General features: G+C 48.2%; 1 protein-coding gene and 1 pseudogene across 1 annotated transcript; one reads left to right on the forward strand and one right to left on the reverse strand.

Moving 5' to 3' along the window:
- Nucleotides 1-4,181: 4,181 nt before the first annotated feature.
- On the forward strand, nt 4,182-5,216 carry LOC146203871 (ELAV-like protein 1 pseudogene; annotated as a pseudogene).
- A 5,888-nt stretch (nt 5,217-11,104) lies between these two features.
- LOC146203872 (uncharacterized) lies at nt 11,105-14,386 on the reverse strand. The gene is made up of 5 exons (XM_084588944.1): nt 14,187-14,386; nt 13,587-13,866; nt 11,611-11,784; nt 11,459-11,551; nt 11,105-11,389 (listed from the first exon to the last, which is right to left on the reverse strand). Exons 1-5 carry the CDS (start codon nt 14,332-14,334, stop codon nt 11,110-11,112), a joined length of 975 nt encoding a protein of 324 aa, XP_084445070.1. The 5' UTR covers nt 14,335-14,386; the 3' UTR covers nt 11,105-11,109.
- Between the last annotated feature and the right edge of the window lie 10,833 nt (nt 14,387-25,219).

Consider the following 25,219-nt stretch of genomic DNA (forward strand, 5'->3'; position numbering starts at 1 on the left):
ACTGGCATCTAGCCTTGTTTAACCAGGCCGCATTCCGCGAACTTGTCATAAATACTCTCATCATCCTACCCTCAGTCTGCGCACACTTCAATATTTTGGCAGACGCATACATGCAGCAAGCAATGGCAGCCAGATATGGGGCTTATCTTGCGCAGCGCATACACGCCACGCATCATTGCAACACTGTGCTCTGAACAAAGACTTCGATAAGCGTGGCGGCTTTGAGTGGGATATACCATGCGGCTCTGTCATAGGCTATACACTCAAACAAACGCAAAAAAAGTCAAATTAAACCTTAGAACCTTACCTCGTAAGAAATCATCTTACAGTATACGGGGTTATTTCAATAACCTTTCTGACAGTCCGTTGAAGAAAATAACACTGAATCAGGTCAAAACACAAAACAATAATAAATAGTCTCTGGCTACTGGCACAGGGGCAGCTCACTGACCACGGTCAAAAGGTCCTCTTTCCTCGAAGGCGCGTTTCGCTAGGTGCGTAAAGCTTCAAAAAGGTTTTGCGGCCAACTGAACGCGCAACTATTTCGTTCGCATACACTGCTATCTCCCGCCGGGGAGGCGCAGGGGTTACGGTGCTCGACCATTGTTCCAAAGTATGCGGGATCGAATCCCAGCCTGAGCGGTCGCTTTTCGGTTGAGGCGAAAGACAAGGCGCCCGTGTATTGTGCGATGTCAGTGCAGGTTAGAGAACACCAGGTGGTCGAAATTTCCGAAGTCCTCCACTACTGCGTCTCTCATAGTCTGAGTCGTTTTGGGACGTTAAACCCCACAAACCACAAACCAAACCACACTGCTACCTAGAACCGATACTTCCGTACAGGAAATAAAGTCTCAATCAAAACTGCTCTCATCTGTCTTTTGGGGAGTCTGTATAGGTATTCTATTAGGAGCAACGAACAGTGATGAAATAAAATGTTACGGCAACTGTGTTAAGGAAGCCCCACAAACTAATCTCACCCCGTGAATCCAGTGGGTGTGAACAGGGCAAGCAAACGGGCACTTAAGGGCTAAATAGCACTGGTAGAAGGAAGGAATGTTTGCCGTTTCAAAGACTCAGCGTTAACAGCGCGAGTTTCCATCATGTTGGCGGACTCCGGAAACCGCTCTATACAGTAGTACAGGGTTATCAACGCGCTAGTTCGCATTTATATTCGTATAGAGGGTCCAACTACTGCTCTGCACCTGGCTGTACACAAAAACGTAACAAACCATAACCAAGCAAACCAGGCAAGGGTTCAAGCATTGTGCACTGTTTTTTTATTATTATTATTATTATTATTTTTCTCCCGGAGCTCGATGCGAGACAGCGGAAAGCCACCTGGCGGGTGTAGAATGTTTTTCGAGAGGTAATATTTAGAGTGCAGAAGAAGATAAATCTTAAGAAAAAGGCTCAAAAAGAAGTGGTTCGCTTATCCTATATCTGCCGAGTTGCGAACCTGCCGGCTAGCAGTTACGGTGCACTGCGTCGGTCAGCTAGTAGTTTCTGACGCGGGATTAGGTTAGGGTCTGCCGCTTGGCTTTATGTACCAGTTTTTGTTTGCCCTTTATGTTTGGTTTGTTTTCGCGAAACGTTTTATGAATTTTTTCGTTCGGAAAGTGTTACAGGCAAACGGATCCGAACCACCTAGACCTTCACGCAGCCCCGGTCCCAGTAAGTAGTGTGCGCGTTAGGCTGTGCAAATCGGTCATTTAGCGCTTGTGGTCGGCTGCCCGGTCTTCGAGTACTTTGCGATGAAAGAATATTCCAAGCTGAATTATCCAATCGATGGTTTGCATCAGAGTGGCATCGGCAGTCGTTATAGGGCCGTCACTGTCGAACACCTGGTATCGTACTGCGCAAGAATGAAAGCAGCAACGCAAATTGAATTTCCTTTTAAAGTACCGAATTAACATAGGGCGATTTTGAAAGATCACTGAACAAGGGTAGAGGGGGAGCCTCAGTTCGCAAGCCGAGCCAATGTTTCGCCAAGTGAACTTGTCTTCGTCTGGACAGCGCGATCATCAGTGTCGGGGTTTAAATACGTTTTTGCTTCCGGCAAAGAAATGCTAGGAAGGGGGGAGATGGGAGGGTGGCGAGAAAGATGCAGCGCGAACAGCGAAAGAATGCTCCTTCGGTATGTATTCTGAACGTGGAACCACTCATCCTGTGACCAGAAAAAGAAAATAAAAAGCGGCACCAGGCAGGAAAAACTACAATGCAGGGTAGATGATTAGTCAGCACTTAAAGGTGGTCCGATGACTGGCACGCCTTTTTCGAAAGAGGACTGACATTCCAAATGGTCCTGATAACGAATTCAGCTGCAGGGGAACAGTTCTCAAACGTTTTCTGCTTTGACGGGAGGAGGACCAAGAAACAATAGACCAAGTGATCCACACCTGCCACGTCTGTAGTGAAAGACTCCGAACATTTGGTGACACGGGGCTCTTTAATGTTCACTGACATCGCGCAGCACACGGACACCACTCCGTTTCGCCTCGATCGAAACGGAGTGCCTGGCGTTTATTCTGATGGCGAACCTAGGCGCGTGCCACAGGCCAGGCGGCGCCGCGGGATGATGGCGGTGGTATGTACTCGTGAAAGAAGAAGTTCCAATATAATGATGCATAGTAAAGAGACCTTTTTTTTTTTCTCTCTCCATAACAATGTGGAGAGCGGCCCTGAGTTCTTCAATAGAATATTGTTCCACAAGAATCTGTAGATTTTTTTGTTTTCCTGCCCTTGATCACACATAGGTTCCTGTGGCCTAGTTGCCATGGACATTCTACATGTGTGGTTTAGCAAATAACGTGCCTCAAGACCTATTTTATAATAATAAGCCATGTCTAAAAGCTCTGTAATCCATAGCTTTTAAAGGTACGTGATCACAATAGCTTTGACTAAAATGACATGCCAGAAATGTTTTGATCAAGCATTTCCTTCTGCCGGTACTTCAACAACGCCCTCCTCTGCTCAGAATATTTTTTCACATGTTTCTCCCATCTCGATTGGTAATTTCTGTCTTTCCAAAGTGTTTTACCCGTTTTTTTTTTCTTCATATTTGTTTGTTATTTTTCTGGGTATATTTTTTTTTAACAGCTTGGACCCGTCGTTTTTTACCGCCATCGCTTCTGCTCCTTGCAGCTGGCGTTGGGGGCCCTCCTGTCTTCCTGGCCGGTTCGCTGACTCGCTGCCCGGTTGACCCACCTGTCGAAAGCGTGATTCCGTACTCTCAACGGTAGGGTTCTCTGAGCAGCGTCACCTAGTGACATCAGGAATATTGTAAAAATGAATCAGAGCGCATTTAAAGCCTGCCATTCTCGTTGCTTCATTATTAACAGGAAATAAAGAAAAAAAAGCTTCCGTGGCGCAATTGATTGACAGTAATTACTTGAGCACTGTACGAATGAAACATCTGTTCAAATCCTGTAAGTTCATCTTTTTCTGCATTGTTTATTAAAACGCAACGTACCAAGATCATTACTGGGTGGGTGTTCCCCTTTAGCTTAAACTATGTGGTGTTTTTAAGATAAGAGATTAAGAGATAGGAAACGTGCAGAGTGGGTCAGAGAAATAACTCAAGTTACCGACATTCTAGTGGAAATTAAGAAGAAGAAATGGACATGGGCAGGACATGTAGTGCGAAGAGAGGATAACCGATGGTTGCTTAGGGTAACAAACTGGATTCCAAGGGAAGGAAAGCGTAGCAGGGGGTGGCAGAAAGTTAGGTGGGCGGATGAGATTAAGAAGTTCGCAGGGGTCAAGTGGATGCAGCTAGCACAGAACCGGATTAAGTGGAGAAATATGGAAGAGGCCTTCGCCCTGAAGTGGGTATAGTCAGGCTGGTGATGATGATGATGATGATGATGTGGTGGTGGTGTTTTTTATTCTTAATAGCCACAAAACCAGCCGTGAACAGAGTCCCGAGGAGACAGTTTAACAATGGTAACTCTATTCAATTACCTTCACCGTAATCATTTTCTGCCTTCAGAGAGTGTATGTTACATTTAGGTTGCGTTCAGAGACACCTATCCGTAACAATCGCCGTTTAACCCGCTGAGAGGCAACGAGTGAGGAGAAAGAAGTTGCGAGACCCCACCGTTGAGGAAACGGAATTACGCCTGCTGCAGTGCTTCGAAGGAAGTGCCTTTTTTTTTTTCTCCCGAACCTAGCCATCAGTCCTGTGAGCTCCTGGCAAGACGGGAGCAAGCTAAACCGAACCCGAACAGTGAGGGCCTGACCCAGCATGCACAGTGGAAGAAGACGAAGCCATGGAAGCCGACGGTGGCAATAGCCAGACCAACCTGATCATCAACTACCTTCCCCAATGCCTGACGGACGAGGAGTTCCGCAACCTTTTCACCAGCATCGGTCCCATAAAGTCGTCCAAGATTGTGCGCCAGAAGGCAACGGGTTACAGCTATGGCTTTGGCTTTGTCGACTACGAAGGAGCTGGCGATGCAGCGAGAGCCATTGAGACACTCAACGGCTTGCAGCTACAGAACAAGAAGATCAAGGTGGGATACGCGCAGCCCGGCGGCGAGACCATTAAACCTGCCAACCTTTACATCCGTGGCATCCCTAAGCACTTTCCAGCAGAGCAGGCCGAGAAGCTGTTTGCTGATTTTGGCCGGCTGATCCAGTTCAGGGTGCTCAAGGAGGACTCGGGCGATACTAACAAGGGGGTAGCTTTCGCGTTGTACCATCTCCGGGAGAACGCCGAAGCTGCCATGGCAGCGCTGACCGGCCAAACGCTGCCGGGTGCCACCGAGCCACTCCTCGTCAAGTTTGCAGTGGACAACTCCAAGAAGGTACGTCCGCCCGGAGGCCGAGGTACCCAGGATCAGCTCATCGGACCCCCAGGTGCTGGTGCTGGACCCATGAGTGGTGCTCAGGGTCGCTGTCGGTACAACCCACTGACTGGCTCCTACCAGTATCCAATGGGTGGCATGGCTTCGGCTCCCACTGCAGCTGATGCTGGCGGGCGCGTTCTCTTTGTCTACAACATTGAGACCGATACAGACGAGAAGTCGCTCTTGCAACACTTTGCCAAATACGGCACTGTGACCGAGGTGAACATCATCCGTGACACGGCCACAGGGCTTTCCAAGGGATTTGGCTTTGTGACCATGGCCAACTACCAGGACTGCGTGCGGGCCATTGAGGCTCTCAACGGGTTCCTCTATGCAGGCTTGTTTATCAAGAGAGATGGCACATAACACAGATGAAATGTCTATATTGAGCCAATAAAAAGCTGGCCTACCCACAATGCTGGACTTCCAGTTTCAAACCGATAATTATATTAATTCCTATTGTTTGGCTGTTCTATATTGGAAACCCAGCCTTATTTGTCGACTATCGTAATAATTTCCATCTGATTTTTCGATGGCTTCTAAATAGTTTCATGCTCTCAAATTCATTGGCACCGCCATATTTGTAAGCCAATCCTACTTACTGGCTAGTAAGGTGATGTTAATATCGGATTTATATATTGCATGGTTTCCTATTTTCTTGCCAATCCGTTGCTTGGAGGCATTCACATATATACAGAGCTGTTTTTGCAACTCATTGGAAGATTCACTGAAGACAAACCAGAAATAAGTATTGTGAACGATATTTCTTTATTTAGTAAAAAAAAAGCGCGCATAAGGCACAAAGGTTTGAGTGAAATCCGGTGCTGAAGTTGTGACCTGTGCCAGGTTCACTGGAAGGCCCAGTGCAGATGTAGGGTAAGCAGCATCTGTATTTAGGTCGCTGGTGAGTGTGGGGTTTCCGAAAGGCAGCGCCGGTATTGTCACAGAGCAGTGTGACGACTCGTGCGCGTGCACGAGGCTGCGGACGCCGGTCAGTGACATTTCATGGACACTGCTGACTGCGCCATGCCGGTGTCGAGTGGCCAAACTCTACGCATGCCCATATTTGGCATTGCGGCAAGGGAACCTGCCGATGTATGGACCGCCACCAACGACTCCTTTCGGATGGGACCTGCGAAAGCCGCGGGGGAGCTAACAAAGGCAGCCGGCGTCCGCGGCGACCAGTCAGCCCACACGGCGGGGAAACGGAGGCTCACCAACGGAGCGGATGCCTTTAAGGTGCGCTGTACACGGTATGACCTTTTCAGCAAAGGAACTCAATGCTTCGAATAAACAAGCCTTCAAGCAAATTTTAACAAGTCCAACCTGCCTAACAACGCGATAATGAATAGTTCAATTTACAATTAGTTAAATAAATGTAAAACATATGTCGGAAAAGAACTTAAGCTCAAACCTTTCAAATATCATACACTGCATTGGAAAACTAAAGTTTATAAAATGCATATTGAAGCATATAAATAGAAGAGGCAGAAGTGCACGCAAGAAAATTGAACGAGTTTGTTCCCGTCTGCCCAGTATATTCCTATTCTGATTACTCAGAGAAAAGATCTCAAGTTTTTAGATATCGGGAGGAGTGTACGTATTTCGTGCTTACCTGTGGAATCTGGTCCCAACCTAGCCGCGATTTCTCGAAAGGAACTCTCCTTCAATTCACGCCGGTGACACTCGCATTCGACACAAGGAGGGGTCTTTTGCGCACAGGAATGGGCCAGAGATATGAGGGGAATCAAGGCAGTTCCACCACAGCTGCTTTCAATTACGGCCCCCTGCCCGACTGCTTTCAAGACGAGGTACTGCGGGAGAGAACAAAGCAATAAAGGGGCGTTTTGTTTTTGTTTTTTTCAAGTGCTGTTTGCGAACACGAAAACCACAAAAACGACCAAATCACGGTTAAATGCATGCTGGGGTGGAGAGTCGTCGCCGGGAGTCGTGCCCCCACAACTGCTGTTCTAAAGGGGCAGCGCCCCCCCTCCCCCCCCCCCCCCCCTCTTCCACCTTCACAAATTCGGATCGCCCAGACTAAAATGAGGCTTTCATGAGCGCTCAAATTCTAGGACGTTAAAAATGTAGACTGTGTTGTATATGAACTAGCAAGGACTGCTGCCAGTTTCAAAGCTTTTTCTTTTGCGTGAACTAAAATAATACTCTCCCCAAAAAAGTTTTCAATCACCGACCACAATAGATGAGCAAGGCCCAGGGGATTGAAACAGGCCGTGCGCGAACTTTCTTAACTCACGTGTACATTGCTCGCTTGCTTACGTTTTAGGACCAAGGTTTTCTTTTTTTATATATTTCACACCAAATTAAGGCCATTTTAGTGTTTTAATTTATTGGCCAAGTTCCATTCACTGGCGATTAGCATAGATTAAAATATCATGTGGGCCTTTATACCTTGCGTTTTACATACTGGTGAGCACAATATCGTTGAACAATTTATTTTGTATTACTCCGTATGTCTTTGTAATTTTCGAGTTTCTTTTGTGCAAGCTATAGAAGAAAAAGCAAAAGCGACAGTCGCAATGAACGGCAAGAAAAATAGCAGCGGAATTTTTAATTTTTTGCGTTTAATGCATCTTCGCGTACCCGCATTTTAGATTGAGTGAACTGCAAATTTAGTTTAAATTTGCTGTAAATTTCTTCCTGAGAAATCATATATGCCAACTGTGATAGCCACTGGATATGATGTGTGCATTATATCGTTTCTTCATTGCAAAAAGAAAAAATGATGTATGAACGGTGTATATGTAGTTAAATTGAACAAACACAGATACTCACGCGCCGGTCACCTTCGGCAGTTATGATCTTAGGTCTTGCGAACTCAACGCATCTTTTAAGAACGGCAACGATAATACTGTGCTCCCGAGGAGTCAGTTGACAAGTCACCCGAGCGGCGGCAGCGATATGGCGCGGGGGGAGACACCGGCCGCTTGCTTTATATCGGCTGAACTAAACGGCGGTAGGAAAAATAGAACAATTATTCGTTCTGATCTGAAAAAATTCAGATTGACACGCCAGACCCCTTCCTTCCCACGACAGCATTCTACGCGTGGAAGTAGAGAACCATTTCAGCCTGGACTTACGGCGCCGTTACAAAACAAAATAAAACAGCTCGTGGCTGCATGGTCATGTGTGCCCACGGCTCTTGGTCATGTGTGCCCACGGGATCCGGTAAAAACGACCCCGGAAAAAACGTCCCCGGGGCAAATGTCCCCGGAGGAAACGTCGATGTCCCTATTGGCGAAGTAGAAAAAAATGTCCCCGAACGAGGCTGAAATCTTGCGCTATAAGGCTTAGACTAAGTTTTCCTGTGGCGGGCTGCAATGATGAATGATGCGTGTTAACTTTATTACAGCGGTTTCACCTGTCGGCTTGGAATTGACCATTATGGCAGCGGTAATACCAGTTACAGCGCCTCGTCTTCACTTTGTTTGCGGGGAAAAGAGGAGCTGAACACCAGCTTTACCGAAGAAGCTTGGAGCGAAACTTTAATGCGTCCATGGTGCACGACCGGTTAAACCTCGTTCTGCTTATACCATCATCATCCTTATCACAAATCTACACCAGCATCAGAAGACGGTTGAACCTCGTCACCAGAAGGTCTGAAAGTAATTCTAGTGACGTCTTCTGCTTTGGACGGTACCCCGAGACTGCCACACGCCGATACGCTTGTACCTTTCTAAGTGGGCAGTGTTACCAAACTTATTAGACCTGCCATATATGACTGCTTAACGAGCGGCGGAGCTCGGAACCTCGCAACATATAAAAAGCCAGATGGCTCTTTTACCATGCTTTTGCACAATTTTTGTAAACGTTTAGTGCCAACAGGGGACGCAGGTTTCAGATGATGACTACATTTAACAGGGCTGGCCAAGATACTCCAAAAAAGTATCTTCGATACCGATACTCGATACCTTGAAAAATTGTATTTCCGGTACCGATACAAGATACCGCAGCGAAATCTTTTTTCAATACAAATACTCGATACTGTATCTCCGATCCTTCGATACATTTCTGAAATACCAATATCATAAAGGCGGTAATATTATTAGCGAACCTGGAAATTTGTACCATGCTTTCTAGAGCTTTCAGTGGTACCTATATCGCCGTTTTTGTTTCTCTGAAAGGGGCTAAACGAATCCGACAGCACGGATTTATTCAAGCTCCGCTGTCTGAGCAGCTGGCCTTGTCACAACTTCCCATCGAATTGAAGCCATGGTTACAAAGCTTCTTCAATTTCTTTAAGCTAATGTTCTTCATGTCTTAGTGATTGGTTTCCGATTGAGAAAGGAGTGAGACAAGGCTGCATACTGTCGCCCTTCCTTTTTAACCTATATGCAGAGGGCATCAGGAGGAAGGCCGGTCTGGACGAGTCTTCTGCTGGAGTGAAGATTGCTGGAAAACGTATCAACAACCTTATATATTCGGATGATACCACTTTAATGGCAGAAAGTGAGGTGGAACTCAAGAGACTTCTGATGCGCGTACAAGAAGAGAGTGAGAAGTTTGGGCTTAAACTGAACATTAAAAAGACAAAGATCATGACGTCTTGCCCTATCAAGTCCTCGAGCATCAATGGACAAGAAGTGGAAGCTGTGATAGATTTTCTCTTCTTGGGCTCCGAGATTACCTCGGAAGGAGACTGCAGCCATGAAATTAGGAGACGCCTGCTTCTGGGAAAGAGAGCAATGGTTAGCCTTGACCGCCTAGTAAAGAGCAGAGACATTAGTTTGCCAACCAAGATCCGTATAACTCGTGCTATGGTCTTTCCAGTTGTAATGTATGGATGCGAGAGTTGGACTGTGAAGAAGGCTGACCACCGAAGAATTGACGCGTTTGAATTGTGGTGCTGGCGAAGACTCTTGAGAGTTCCTTGGACTGCCAGAAGATCAAATCAGTCGATATTGTCGACCATAAACCCTGACTGCTCATTGGAGGGTCAAATTCTAAAGTTAAAGCTCAGCTACTTTGGTCATCTGATGAGAAGAGAGGAGTCGCTGGAGAAAGATTTGATGTTGGGAAAGGTTGAGGGTCGCCGGAGAAGGGGTAGGCAGCGAACGCGATGGTTAGATGGCATCCTCGAGGCACTGCAGATGAAGTTATGTGATGTTAGGAAGATAGTGAGAGACCGGAAAGCGTGGCGTGACATGGTCCATAGGGTCACGAAGAGTCGGACACGACTGAACGACTGAACTGAATCAGACTGTCTAGAGAGACCTTTGACTGGCTGAGTAGCAGATTCAAAGCTTCAGCCTTTCATCCAAAAGCGGTTCAAGGGCGTTGTCAGATATCTGCCGAAAAGGCATGCTTAATTGCACTAGCGTACATCGGCTCGCAGATCTCTATGTACGCTATTGGAGCCAAGTTTGATGTCGCCGAATCGTCGGTGCATGCTTGTGTGACTCGAGTAATCTACTTTCTGCATGCGATTAGCGGAGAGGTCATATGCTGGCCTAGTAACGCAGAAATGACTCGTATTACGGCTGGTTTCCTCGCAAAGAGCGGTGGCAAGGGCCCAAGGAATGCTATCGGATGTATAGACGGGTCGAATATACAGATACTTACCCCAAGTGAATCGGCACAGTCCTACTTCAACAGAAAAAAGTGGCCGTCAATCATTCTGCAAGGAATATGCGATGACAGGAACAAGTTCCTAAACGTATTCATCGGATTTCCCGGATCGGTGCACGACGCCCGCGTCTTGAGAGAGAGCCCATTCTTCACAAGTGGAGCTTTGGATTGCGAGGACAATTATATACTCGGGGACAGTGCGTACCCCTTGATGCCATGGCTCATGACCCCGTTCAGGGATAACGAAAGCACTTTTCCTGCTTGGAAAAAGAATTTTAACAAGAGACACAGTCAGCAAAGAGTGGCGATTGAAAACACTTTTGGACTGCTCAAACAGCGCTTCAGGCGGCTGTACCTTGTTGATGCAAAACGTGTTCCACAGTGCTGCTACATAGTTATGGGTGCGTGCGTGCTGCACAACCTGTGTAATGATGAACGAGACTTCCTGCCCGACTTGACGTCTTTGCCACAAGAAGAAGATGTGGGTAACGACGACAGTGAAGGTGCTTTTGACAGCAATGCTCCAGGTTACAGCCAGAGCCTGCGAGAATTCATCGCCAAGGAGCAGTGTTAGAAGCATACCTTGGCCCTGTGAATGCACACTGTACTCCACACAGAAGTCATGGTTTCAGTGAAAATAAATGCAATGTGCTGTGCTTGTAAAATAGTTTTATTTGTTTCCCTGTTTTTCGAGGATATTCATGAGGCGGTCAAACCGCTCCCTCCGATCATGGTGCCTCTCCTGCTTGGCTTGCTCCCACTTCTCCCTCGCTTTCAATTCTTCCTTTCTTGTCTTTTCTCGATGGTCCTTTTTTTGCTGCAGTTGTTGTAGAGCATCCAAGAGGGGTGTCAGTTTCGACTTGCTGCGCCGTTTGCGCTTTGGTGTGGCATTATTCTCTAGTCGTACTGGCACGTTTTCTTTTTCGAAAGGTGCTTCTGCAGTGCTTTTCCTATAAAGCATGCACATAAAGGGGCCACATCAGTTAACGTTTTGTAGAAAATGAGTAATTTTCACTTACTCTGCACTTCCACTGAGCAGAATTACTTTCCCGGGTTCGAGGAGCAACCTCGGGTTCACACTGTGTTCTTTCTCGAGGACTGCAGCGAGTTCTCTGCGTGATACACAATTGATCAGTACCACTGCACAGCTCCAGGAACAACAGCAACTTACCCTTCATGCTCGCAGATCGCCCGATGGCGCCCGGAAGAGCCGTTGTTTTTCTTTGTTTTTTTATATGCCCGATCCAGAGACTTCCATTTGTTTTCTACTTGAATTGGCGTTAGTGAACATTGCAACTCAGTATTTATGAGTTCTGTAAGCTTCTGCCACAGCAGCTTTCTTGTGCTAAACAAAATAGACAATAGCAACATTACTGTGTGTCATGTAATTACTTTTTTTTTCCAGAAGAGCACCTGAAATACCTTGCATGCAGCCATTGCAAAGCTGCTTTTTTCTTACAACACACTAATACAAATAGGCATTATTTATTAGAACATGCATTCACACCTTAGTAGCCATGCATTTGAAGCAAAGTGTATGGGCTTAAATCTGATGTAATAATAAGTATAAGTGTACACTGCGAGGGATTCTTTGAAACATTACTGGAACTATAAACCACAAAGAGAATATATTTATATGTATATAGTACACTGTAATTAACACAGGTATTATTTACTAGAGCATGCATTCTTACCTTAGCTGCCATGCATTTGACGCAAACTATATGGGCTTAAATCTGAGGTAATGTTCAGTATAGTGCACATTGCGAGGGATTCTTTGAAACATTACTGAAACAATAAACCACAAAGACAATATATTTATATGTATATAGTACACTGTAATACACACAGGTATTATTTACTAGAGCATGCATTCACACCTTAGCTGTCATGCATTTGAAGCAAACTACATGGGCTTAAATCTGAGGTAATGTTCAGTATAGTGCACATTGCGAGGGATTCTTTGAAACATTACTGAAACAATAAACCACAAAGACAATATATTTATATGTATATAGTACACTGTAATACACACAGGTATTATTTACTAGAGCATGCATTCACACCTTAGCTGTCATGCATTTGAAGCAAACTACATGGGCTTAAATCTGAGGTAATGTTCAGTATAGTGCACACTGCAAGGGATTCTTTGAAACATTACTGGAACTATAAACCACAAAGACAATAAATTTATATGTATATAGTACACTGTAATACATATAGGTATTATTACTAGAGCATGCATTCACACCTTAGCTGCCATGGATTTGAAGCAAACTGTATGGGCTAAAATCTGAGGTAATGTTCAGTATAGTGCACACTGCCAGGGATGCTTTGAAGCATTACTGGAACTATAAACCACAAAGACAATATATTTATATGTATATAGTACACTGTAATACACACAGGTATTATTTACTAGAGCATGCATTCACACCTTACCTACAATGCATTTGAAGCAAACTGTATGGGCTTAAATCTGAGGTAATGTTCAGTATAGTGCACACTGCGAGGGATGCTTCGAAACATTACTGGAACTATAAACCACAGACAATATATTTATATGTATATAGTACACTCTAATACACACAGGTATTATTTACTAGAGCATGCATTCACACCTTACCTACCATGCATTTGAAGCAAACTGTATGCATGGGCTTAAATCTGAGGTAATGTTCAGTATAGTGCACACTGCGAGGGATTCTATATATATATATATATATATATATATATATATATATATATATATATATATATATATATATATATATATATATATATGAAGGAAGGAAGCCAACAGTTGGCGAGTTATATATATATATATATATATATATATATATATATATATATATATATATATATATATATATATATATATATATATATATATATATATATAGTTCCAGTATTGTTCCAAAGAATCCCTCACAGTGTGCACTTATACTGAATATTACATCAGATTTAAGCCCATACAGTTTGCTTCAGATGCATGGCAGCTAAGGTGTGAATGCATATGTTCAAGTAAATAATACCTGTTCGTATTACAGCGTGCTGCAGTAAAAAAAAAAGAAAAAAATAAAACTGAATATACATAAAATATGTCAAGATATGACGCACAACACTTCAGAGACAAAGACAACGTACCGGAGTACTCTTGTTTTGCCCACTAAATCTTTCATTTCGGAATACTTCGAAATAAAAAATTTAGTCTTCCGGGCACTCCAGAGCTCTGCTGCTTGGTCTACAGAAGCGGGTGCCTCTTCCAGATCAGGGATGGCATGAAAGTCTGCACCGTCTGCACTGCCTGTATCGTCAGCTGCATCATCGACGTTGGCGGGAGCCGGCAGCGGCGATGGTACCGGAGGGGTAGGAGGGGGCACGGCTTGCCGAGGGGCCTCGAACCGCACCGACACACGCTGACCGTCTGCAGAGGCAAAGACGGTTACTTAAAATATTTGCACAGCATAGCGCGATGCCAAAGAAGAAAAACTCTGCTCTAAAGCACCCACGGCTACTTGCGGCCGCGACTAACAAAAGACGGGACTAGACTCGCGCTTGTCATGCAAGTTGCCATGCGTGTGTCTATTTGTATGTCTTCTCCCCACATCGTCACCTATCATGATTATCTTCTTCTCCTGAACGTTCCCCTTCCCTAGTGCAGAGTAGCAGGCCAACCTCTATCTGCCATTCCAATCTATAAGTTCGCCAGCCACGTGCTTAACGCCATCATGCAGCATTACTTACCTATTGCTTCGTAAATGTAAACATTTTCATCGGTCATGGCTGACCCGTCGGGTCCAAAAAGCAGGCGAACTTCTTTTCTCATGCCGTTAACATGAACGTGGAGCGTCGTCTGCTCCGCGCTGGGTGGAACGCGCGTCACGCCAGCCATGCTGCACTAATCTCAGCACTACCTTCCGTACAAGTGCAAGGTGTCCGAGAACTTGTGCGGAACTAGGCTTGCACCTTGACAAAACGAGGAGAAGAGTGCAGAGGGCGCGCGCGTCACTGCAAAAACGAGGACGACGGTGCTGCAACCATTGAACTAGTGCAGGTGGTGCAGCCAAATCGAAGAGACCTAAGGAATACTTTTGTCCCCTTCATCCTCCGCGGCGCGAGGCGTTTCAGAGGGATGTGCGGTTCTCCGCGATCGCTACACTCCTCCTCCCTAAAGACCGAACGTCACCTGAAATCAGGCGACGGCAAGCCGGCAACGACTTCCTTGCCGCCTTGTTGTCTTTCCGTTCGCTGCTCCACAGCTGCTCTGTCAGCCGTAGTCCCTTGCCTCGAAGCTCGCGATGATCACATAGCACCGCTCGTCGGTACGCCGACCGCATGGAAATGCTGTCACACAGCTGCGACGACCGCGGTCACACCCACACGCGCGCAAGCACGCACACACGCCACTTGCCGGAAACACGGCGGAGATATCCGAAAGCTTATCTCGAGAAGTGTCCCTCCATGGCGATCCGGCGCTCGAGAGGCAGCACTGCAGCCGGCAGCTGCTGCTCCTACAGTCGTCCAAAACCGTCGCCGGGCGCTGCTTCCTGACGGCTGGGCGGCGGCGACTTGGGTTGTGGCACGGCCGGTCTCTAGGGAGTGCGCGCTTCTGTTGTGGCGGCTAGAGCTGCGACCGTCGCTGGCACCCAAGGCGTTGTTGCTGCTGACTATCCGATGCTTGTGATGTCGACTGCGTCAGCGAGGTCGCTGGGAGACGACGCCTGTCTTCGCAGCGCCTTCTGGGAGACCCCTTTCGGATTTCCTATTAGTTTTCCTTTGGCGCTCCTAGCCAATAGTTGCCTGCCATTTGGCCAGGTCCCTACGGCAGCGAGTGGAGAGGGGGACAGCTTGGTAGCGTCTTCACCACCGCCTGCTTTTCCTTTCCTCCCCCCCCCCCTTTGTTTGGGACAAGGGGACATGCCAACAGTACTGCTAGATACGACCCTCCCGTAGCCAGCTCGCTCCCTCACAACTGGTTGCTTACTTGACCGCTCTCTGAGCGGTCGACGCGTTGTTGTGGGCCAGTCAACCCGTCAAGGTCGTTTTCGCCTAGAGCGGGTGTTGTATGGGCGAGCCTTGGGGGTAGGTAGGGGCACTGACCTTTCCTCGCGTCTTCGCGAAATCGGCGCTGCCGCCCTGCCAGCCACTTCCCGTTGGAAGTACTGCTTTAGCTCCCCGACGTGGATCAGCTTGCCGAGTCGACCCGTGTTCGGATCTTTAAGCTTGTAGTTAAACTGCGAGAGCTTCTCAGCAACCATGAACGGCCCAATCCATTTAGGCGCAAGGCCAGCTGCGAATCCCATGCTCGCATCGCTCTGCTTATGGCTACGCTTTAGAACGGAGTCTCCCACTTTAAATTCCACGTTCCGATGCCTTCTGACTAGCCCTGGCTTAAGCGCGATTTTGGCTGGCCTCGCTCACTGCTTTTTGCAAGCGATCACGCACGCGCCGCGCGTAGTTGGCTATTGCCGTTTCGCCTGACGAAGCATCCTGCCTTTTGGTCAAAATGGTGTCAGTTGGCGTATTTAGTTCCCTCCCGAACATCAGGAAGGCAGGCGTGAAACCTGTGGAGCGATTCTCGCTTGTTCGCTGTGCAAAGGTGATCGCGTCGAGGTGCTCATCCCAGTCGTTGTGCCTCTGGGCGTATGCCCCGAGTAGTGGCTTCACATCGCGATTGCGGCGTTCGGTCACATTTGACTGCGGATGATAACACATCGTTCGCTGCTGCCGTACGCCCATGGCGGCACACGTATCACGAAAAGATAGATAGATGGATTTATTGAAAGGAAAAGGCAGAGAGGTAGGCCCGAATAATTCAAATCTGGCCTGCTACTCTGCACTGGGGAAGGGGAAGGAGAGAAGAAAGAAGGTCATGATGGGTGACGATGTGGGAGAAGGCATATGAAATATATATACAGACACAGCAGCTTGCTTTACAAGCGCGAATCAAGTCCGCTGACGCTCAAATAACGGCAAAGAGCACGCACTGCCTGGACACCCTTCCCCTTGTCCTGCCAAGCGCCCAACAGCAGTTCCTCTGACAGAGGCCTCTTGTCCAAACGCTTCAAGGAAGCAGCTAGCACATTTCTTTCGTTCGCATACGCTGGGCACACCAATAATAAATGGTCCAAGGTCTCTGGGATGCCACAGGTTGACCATTCCGGTGAGTCCATCTGTCCAATTAAATGTAAGTACTTGCGCGTGAAAGCCACGTTTAAACGAAGTCTATGTATCAAGCATGCCTGATGACGCGGAATATCTCGCGGAACATTAAATTTAAATGTTCGATCTAGCCTTCTTATACGGATGTGTCGGACGTCTCGTTGAACCCATTAAGCTGCTGTAGCAATATTCATACAACTCTTTAGAAGACACGTCGTATCCGCTCTTGAAAAAGGCACAGCTGTTTGGAAGCCATTGATGAGTGCACTTTTCGCTTCAACATCGGCCTGCTCATTCCCATGGAGGCCGCAGTGAGCAGGGATCCATGGAAACATTATCATGTGGCCTTGCAGCTGGGCAGATGTGATGAGCTCCATAATGTTTATTGCCAGGGACTGATAGGCAGTGTGGCGTAAGAAGTTTCCAAAATTTGTAATGCAGTCTTCGAGTCCGTGAATATACACCATTTTTGATGTAGTTCCCCACATATGTAGCGAATAGATTCCCGAGTGGCTACAAGTTCGGCAGCGGTTGATGTAGAGGTATGTCCCAAAAGGAAATGCAGAGTCGTTTTCTGAGCTGGTATGACCACAGCTGCAGCGGATGCCTGTGCTGACACAGATCCATCGGTGTATACGTGAATATAATTGGGATATTCTGACCAGATGTGTGCCAGAGTAAGTTGTTTGAGTCCACTAATTGGTACCATTGATTTCTTTAGTATTCCGGGAACACGAAGGTGCACCAAAGGTTTATCCATCGTCCATGGTGGTTGGGTGGGACGATATGGGAGGGCATATCCTGTCGGTACTTGCGACTGATGGCAGCGGAGTGCACTTTAAAACTGCAGTTCGGCCTCTCATCCAGAATCTTGCTGAGTGGGTGAAAACGGTGTCTTGTAAGTGCACGTAAATATACACGAAGTGGTTCGTGTGACAAGTATATGGACATTGGGCGAGCATGTGCCTCTTCAATTGTGCCTTTGTTAGAGGTGCATCTGGGCAGTCCAATGCATATTTTCAGTGCCTGCGCTTGCACGCTCTCTAAAGTCCGCAAGCAGGAAATGCTCATACTAGAGAGTACTGGGAGACTGTACCGGATGTAGCCAACAAACAGAGCCTCGTAAAGCCGTATTAAGGAGCGCTCAGTTGGACCCCATTTGATGCCAGCTATGTAACGAAGTACACGGCTAAAATTAATTAGCCTTTTCTTCACCATAGCAATATGTTTCGACCAAGATAGTCGGTGGTCAATAATTACTCCCAAGAATCTGTGCCTGGAGACGTATGGTATTACGACTCCATGAAGGGTAATCGGATAGCGGCTGACACATTTTCCCGTAAACGCGATCACACTTTTCTGCCGCTAAAAATAAACCTTGACGCCGTAAGTACATCAATGTTGATGACACAGCTCGTTGCAGTCTCGCACGTAGTTGTGGGCGCGTCGATCGAACCAGAGGCCCAGATGCAGATGTCATCAGCATATGCACTTATGTGGATGTTAGTTGGCAGTTCGCTCACCAGGCCAATTAGCGCAATGTTAAATAAAGTTGGGCTGAGAACTCCTCCCTGTGGAACTCCACGACCGACCTGAAAGCGGGTAGTATCTCCTCAGGCGTAGTAATGTAAACAGAGCGGCCGCTGAGATAGCTTACAATCCACAAGTACAGCCGGCCACCAACTCCCACGTCGTCAAGTACATCAAGAATAGCTTCACGGAGGACGTTGTCGTAAGCTCCCTTTATATCTAAAAATGCAGCAGCTACTAGTCGACGATGGCGCTTTTCGTGTTCTACTGTCGCCACAAGGTCGATAACGCTGTCAATGGAGGAGCGTCCGCGGCGAAATCCAGTCATCATATTCGGATAAAGATCATTACTCTCTAGATACCACTCAAGTCTTGCCAGCACCATGCGCTCCATAACTTTTCCAAAACAGCTTGCTAGGGCAACTGGCCGGTATGAGGTAAGTTCGAGAGGAGGCTTTCCAGGCTTCAAAAGAGCAACCAGGCGGCTAATTTTCCAGTGTTCAGGAACAGTACTAGAAGCCCATATAGCATTGAAATAATTAAGTAGTGCAGTTCTACCATCCTTGCCTAGGTTTGACAAGGTTGAATAAGTAATCCCATCAAAACCAGGTGCAGATGAATGCCGACAAGAAGCAAGAGAGGCGTCTAATTCAGCTATTGTAAAGGGCACGTCGTATTGATCATTCGGCGAAGGTGGTGCAAAAACCTCTGAAATTGGTAACGGTGCCTGGTTTGTGCCCACAACCATTTTACAAAAATCTTCAGCTACGTCAACTTCATTGCGGCGTTGATAAAGGGCCAGGGCACGAAAAGGGTGCCTTTCTCGCGGAGGTGTGCGCAAGCTTCTCGCAACATGCCAGATACGCGACAGGGGCTTATGGGGATCCAGTGATGAGCAGAACTGTCTCCAACGTTGTCGTCCTAACCTCTCCAGGTGGCGCAAAACTTGTCGTTTAGCTCGGCGAGAAAGTGCGAGATCTTGCGCGGATTTCGTTCTTCTGTACTTCCTTTCAGCCCGCCGACGGATCGCGCGAAGCCGCTCGAATTCCACGTCGATGCTGGACGCTGACACCGGCATACAAACATAACGAGTGTTCTCACTGAGAGAGGAAGTAATGAGTCCCTCTATTTGAGATGGTGACTGGAGGTCCACGCTGGAAGTCTCCACCGCTGCCCTAAAGGCGGGCCAGTCTGTGTATTGCACACGAGGTGAAGTGGCAGGTGCAAACCACTTGATGCATATGTACGTTGGTATGTGATCACTCCCATGTGTTTCCACATCACTACACCAAGAAACCGAGGGATGGAGGCTTCTGGAAACAAACGCCACATCCAAGCAGCTGCTGTAGGTTGTTCCGCGTAGAAACGTCGGTGAGCCGTCGTTTATATTGACGAGATCTTGCGTATGCATAAAGTCTGCTAGGTCTCTTCCTCTATTGCTCATTATGGCACTACCCCACTGAAGGTGGTGAGCATTAAAGTCCCCCACAATAATACGAGGAGCTGCACAACACTGGATTGTTGAAAATAGATATGATTTGTCCAAGCCATTCCTCGGTGGAATATAAGCGCCAATTACAGAACATACTCGTCCTTTCAAGGTTAACGTTAAACAAATATAGTGGTTCGTGTTGTGGGGCTGCAGAGCATGGCGGACGTGCGCAATGTCTTGGCGTACACATACCAGCACTTTGCTTGTTTCGTCTGCTTCTCTAGACCATAGCAGTGAACATATCCAGAAAGGCGGAAAGCAGCCGGCATGTTGGGCTCACAGATCACAGATCACGAAGAACTTTCGCCGTGAAATACGAGGCGTTGTCAGTGATCAGCCTCTTCGGAAACCCGTAGCGACAGAACAATCCTAAGAGCTTCGTCAGGATCTCCTTCGTTGTGGCGTTTCGCAGCGGATAGAGTTCAGCGATTCCGCTGAAGTGACATGTCACCACTAACACAAATTTGTGCCCTCTTTTGCTGCGCGGCAGCGGTCCGATCAGATCGCACGCCACAGTTTACTATGGCTTTGTGCTCACGATAGGTTGGAGCAGGCCAGGCGGTTTCCACCTCGTGGCTTCCTTTCTTGGCAGACGTGGCAAGTCTGTATGTACTTACATACACCAGCCTTCATTCCTGGCCAGGTAGCGAACCGACATAGTTTCTTCCATGTCTTTGGTGCACTTCCGTGACCGTCTGCGTCGTGATAGTGCTGCAAAGCAGCATGCCTCAGTTGGCTGGGGATGACGGCTTTGAAGCACTCGTTTGAGTCTTCTTTTCCAGGCACGTATTTCAGCAAAGCTCCATCAGCGTCCAACAGGAAGCTCTCCAGCTCACTCGCAGCAATACCAGCTGCACTAGAGCACGCGCCTACCGCGTTCTCCGCGGATTCTGGGCGCTCTTCGACCAGCGGTGTCGATTGGTCCGTCTCTTCATGCAGACTGGCGACCATCTGACGACAATACGAGCATTCCTGTTGAGCTTTGATAAGCTCTTCCCTGCTGAATGCAATCTCGATCGGCGTTTTCGCTGTCACGAGATGCGCGTGCTCCGGAGGCAGGAATTTCTCCTTTCGGCCCTCCTTTCCCGACGAGCGGGGAAGTTGCCGCGCCTCCTCTCCCGCGGCTGGGGACGGGTCATTCAACGGCGCGCGCGACAGCGCGTCCGCAACCACGTTTGTGGCACCATTCCGGTAGCGCACCTCGAAATCGAAGCGCTGTAGCCTCAGTGTCCAGCGCGCGAGCCTCCCGCTCGGCTCGCGTAAGCGGGTCAGCCATGTCAAGGCCGTGTGATCGGTTTCAACCGTGAACCTTGTACCTTCCACGTACATCTCGAATTTTCGGAGCGCGAAGATGATAGCGAGGCATTCCTTCTCCGTCACTGAGTAGTTGCGCTCCGCCGGCGTCAGCGCACGGCTGGCGAACGCCACGGGGCGCAGTTTCTCGTCCTCCTTTTGGAGAAGCACTGCGCCCACTCCGAAATCACAGGCATCTGTCTGGATCAAAAAGGGCCTATTTAGGTCGGGGAGTTTCAGTGACGCGGTATCGGCGATGGCTTGCGAGAGCTGACGAAAACTCGCCTGCTGTTCCTCTCCCCATTCCCACGAGGCTGCCTTCCTTAATTTTGTTAGAGGGGTTTGCAGGCGGATGCAGTTGGGAATGGATTGGCGATAGTAGCCCACCATGCCGAGAAAACGGCGCACGGCCTTTACATCGTTCGGCACCTGGAATTCCAGGATAGCGCGAAGTTTGTCAGGGTCCGGGGCTACTTTTCTTCGCTGAACGCCGTAGCCGAGCAAACTGACTTCAGCCCTGCACAGCTGTGTTTTAGCGGGGTTCAGCGTGAGACCTGCTGTTCTGAGTTTTCCCAGAACGTCACGGAGGTGATTGAGGTATTCCTCGAACGTGCGGGAGTAGATGACGATGTTGTCCAGGTAGGCGAGAGCGTGATGCCGTTTGGCGTCTCCCAGTACATGGTCGATCAGCCGCTGAAAGGTGCTCGGACATCCGGACAGACCGAAGGGCATCCTAACGAATTCGTAGAAACCCCTGTGGCAGGTGAACGCCGTTTTACACTCGTCGCCTGGTCGCATCTCTACTTGGAGATAGCCTTTGCTAGCATCCAGAGTAGAAAAATACCGCGCTCCGCCGAGGTTCGAAACAATGTCGTCCACGCTCGGGAAGGGGTATGCATCCTTTTTTGTGACCGCATTCAGTCGCCTGTAGTCCACGCACAGCCGCGAGCTACCGTCCTTTAGGGACCAGCACCACTTTGAATCCCCAGGGACTTGATGAGCGGCGAACAATGCCCGCATCGATCAGTTCTTGCAGCGCCGCGTCAATCGCCTGCCTTTTGGCGGGGCTGACCGCTCTCGGGTTGGATTTCCAAGGCTGCGCGTCTCCTGTCTCGATGCGGTGCTGTACAAGCTTGGTACAGCCGGAGCGGTCCGTGAACATCTCTTCGAAGTTTCCTAACAACGAAAAGACGCGGCCGCGCTCCTGGTCTGTCAGGTTGTCGGCGTTTGCCAGCAGACCCTGTAAACGCTCTTCCACGCCCACGCGCAAGGCATGGGGACGGGCTGCCAGCTCGGGAGGTATTCCTCCTTTCCACCTCGGAAGCTGTCCTTTCGGCCGTCGCGGTCGGTGCTTTGACGAACGGCTTGAGTGGCGCGCACGGGCTTCCCCGATAACCACCATTGCCGATATCAACCACGATTCCCATACGGGACAAGAAATCCCGGCCGAGAATAACTGGTACCGTGAGTCCAGGCAGATGAATGAAACGCTGTCGCCGAGCGCGCTGATTCCAACGCGCGACGAGGCGCACATCACCGCCGGAGGATACTTCTCCGCTCGCCAACTGGAGGGGCAGGCTGCGTTTTCGCACCCGAATGCCGCTCTGTCGAAGGCGGGAAACGACTTCGTCTCCGATTAGAGAAGTGCTAGCACCAGTGTTAAGCAGTGCTCGGAACGTAGTCGCTGCTATCGCAAGGTCTATGAACGGAGCCCTGGTAGTGGTCGGTGTTCCGATCCTGAGAAGTGAGGGTGCCACTATTGCAGCTCCGTCGCTCGGATCACTTTCGGCCGCCGGCGCTGCTACCGGCGGCCTACCTCGTTTCCCTGACTCGCAGGGCAGGCCCGAGCCAAGTGACCAACTTGGCCACAAGAGAAGCATGGCCCGGGATTCCGGGCCCTAGGCTGAGGCAGACGAGGGTGCTCTCGCGTACGGCCACGGCCGCTCGATGGAAGCGCACTAGGTGCGGCCTGCTACGTCGCCCGAAACCGGCGGGAGGCGCCTACTTCCCGTCGCCACCGCCGCGGCGCCACCGTTCGGGGACAGCCGCGCGCGGAGCGCTGCGCCTGGCTGCACTTTCAGGGAGGCGTCCTCGTGGTAGAAGCCTTTTATTTTAAGGATATAAGAGCTCCGCTTCACACAATTTGGCAACACGATGGAGAAAACCCAAGCGCGCGCCGGAGCCGGCGCCGCGGGACGATGATGATGGTATGTACTTACAAGAGGAAGACGAAGATCATGGTACGTACAAATGAAAGAAGATGCGTGGAGGGCTCACAGTATATACTGTCATGTCTAGTGTGACCATGTCAGCACTTAGCGTTTGCTCGGCAACGATGTATACTGGAGTGTACTCCTACAAACTTAATTTGACGGTGGGTCAAGGCCACTCGATTGGAGAGCTCGCATTACCGTGATGTTGCATTCGAATCAAGTTGTTTGTCACACGAAAATATCACCCGGCTGTGAACAATTCGAAGCTGTTCAGCTTCCATGGTAGCCTAATGAATAACCACTTAAATATGTCGCGAATTCCGTGTGTCATTTTCCTACCATTTACTCATTCCTGCATACAGCTTTTATACACAAATTGATGTTAACCTGTTCTAAGCTGACAGCGCTATCCAATAAAAATATATTATCCTACTGTGAGAAACCTCTGTGAAAATGCAACATGTAACCAACCTTTCTATCTCATTCTGACAAATGTTACGTTGGAAATATGAAGATGTTTACTAGGTTAAATCTGCATGATAACCTGGGTTCTTCGACTCAGTTGGAGACCTTAAACTTTTTACGCCAGAAGGCTTTCCTTCATGGCTTCCCGCATTTTGCATGACCGAACTAAGCGCGCTTCATAGAGCCGGTCTGCCTCAAGGTGCTACGTATATGCGCCGAAAGTTTTTTTTAACATCTTTATTGGCTGCTCGCAAACCCGTACAATTTTTTGCTGGTTTGTAATTTTCAATGGAAGAGCGCGCATCGAGTGTTCCTGTTGTGAAACTCTTAGCTGCGATCACAACAATGTTCACGCCTCAAAGCGCAACTGCAGCCGAGATTCAGCGAGCAGCCGAGTACGCTTATTGAATGGCCGCACAAAAAAAAAAGGAAGAAAATTACCAATCGCAGATCGAAAACGTTTCATGAGAAAGGTTTATGCCATAGCCATAAATGTCGCTCCACTGTTGAGTTGACATTTCCAGCCCAGCTCGCTATCAGTGGGTGCCGCAACTTAACAATATCTTGCATAGCGCCTCAGTATGGGCACGATCATTTTTTTCATAGATTAGCTACATGTGCTGTGTACAGTGAGAAAACAATGATGAAATCAAAAGTTTACACAGCTTGCTACTTCGCCGGACCTCTTCAGACTTCATCATCCTGTTAATGAAGGTGCTCGTGAGCTGACAAAGCTTGATTACTTCCTTTGCGGGGTACATCAAGCCTCCATTGTCCTTGGTTTTCATCAACCTGTAACTGGTCCAGTTGAATCATATTTCCTGCAACAGGCTTTTGCACGACTGGCATATCGCCTCAAAACCATTACCAAATATAGCATAAATTAAGGAATAACCTGGTAGTGATAAACAAAACTTGGGGTTCTTAAATCTCCTTACAGAGCCTCGTTAGTGTACCCGCTTTTTGCTACCTGCTTATTCACCGTATCCCGTAACTGCTGCCTCTGTCGCATATCATTAGAATGCAGCCTTAAGCCACCGCATTATATGAAATAGCACCCTACACATAGCTATATAAAACCCCTCTTTACCGAAGCCGTACGAGCGTGCCCTATAGGAGTATAGTGTGCCTGACTTGGGATCTCAGGGTCCCACTTTCAATAATTCCCATTTCACCCTTACATCTTATTGACTCCCTCTGATTTGGCAGCTCCTGCCACATTGAACATGTCATGTGTTCTCATTGCGCCAAAGGTGTCTGGGCATATCACCAAAGAACGTGCCTCTTACCAGAGAGGTATTTTTCCGACTTTCCGCAGACAGAGCGGGCGCCGGATTTTCTGTGGAACCTGGCTTTTCAGTTTATCGCATCGCCTCAAACAGTCTCAAGAGTATAAACAAATGTTTTATGCACAGGCTCCTTTGCTTGCAAGGCCACTCAGACTAGCGCGGCAAAATTTAGAACAAATTGTACGCTTATATATATATAAAAAACGGTTCGTACCGTTTTTTTATATGTCCTCGCAACATAACCTGCGAGGAAAGCTTCTGGTGCTACCTCATCGTGTTTATCTGCTTCACAACACATCGTTAAAAATCCTAGTTCACTGGCCAGCTTCTCGG

This window comes from Amblyomma maculatum, chromosome 1 (genome assembly GCF_055883805.1).
Source record: "Amblyomma maculatum isolate TAMU_Amacu chromosome 1, ASM5588380v1, whole genome shotgun sequence".
NCBI classification, from domain to species: Eukaryota; Metazoa; Arthropoda; class Arachnida; order Ixodida; family Ixodidae; genus Amblyomma; species Amblyomma maculatum.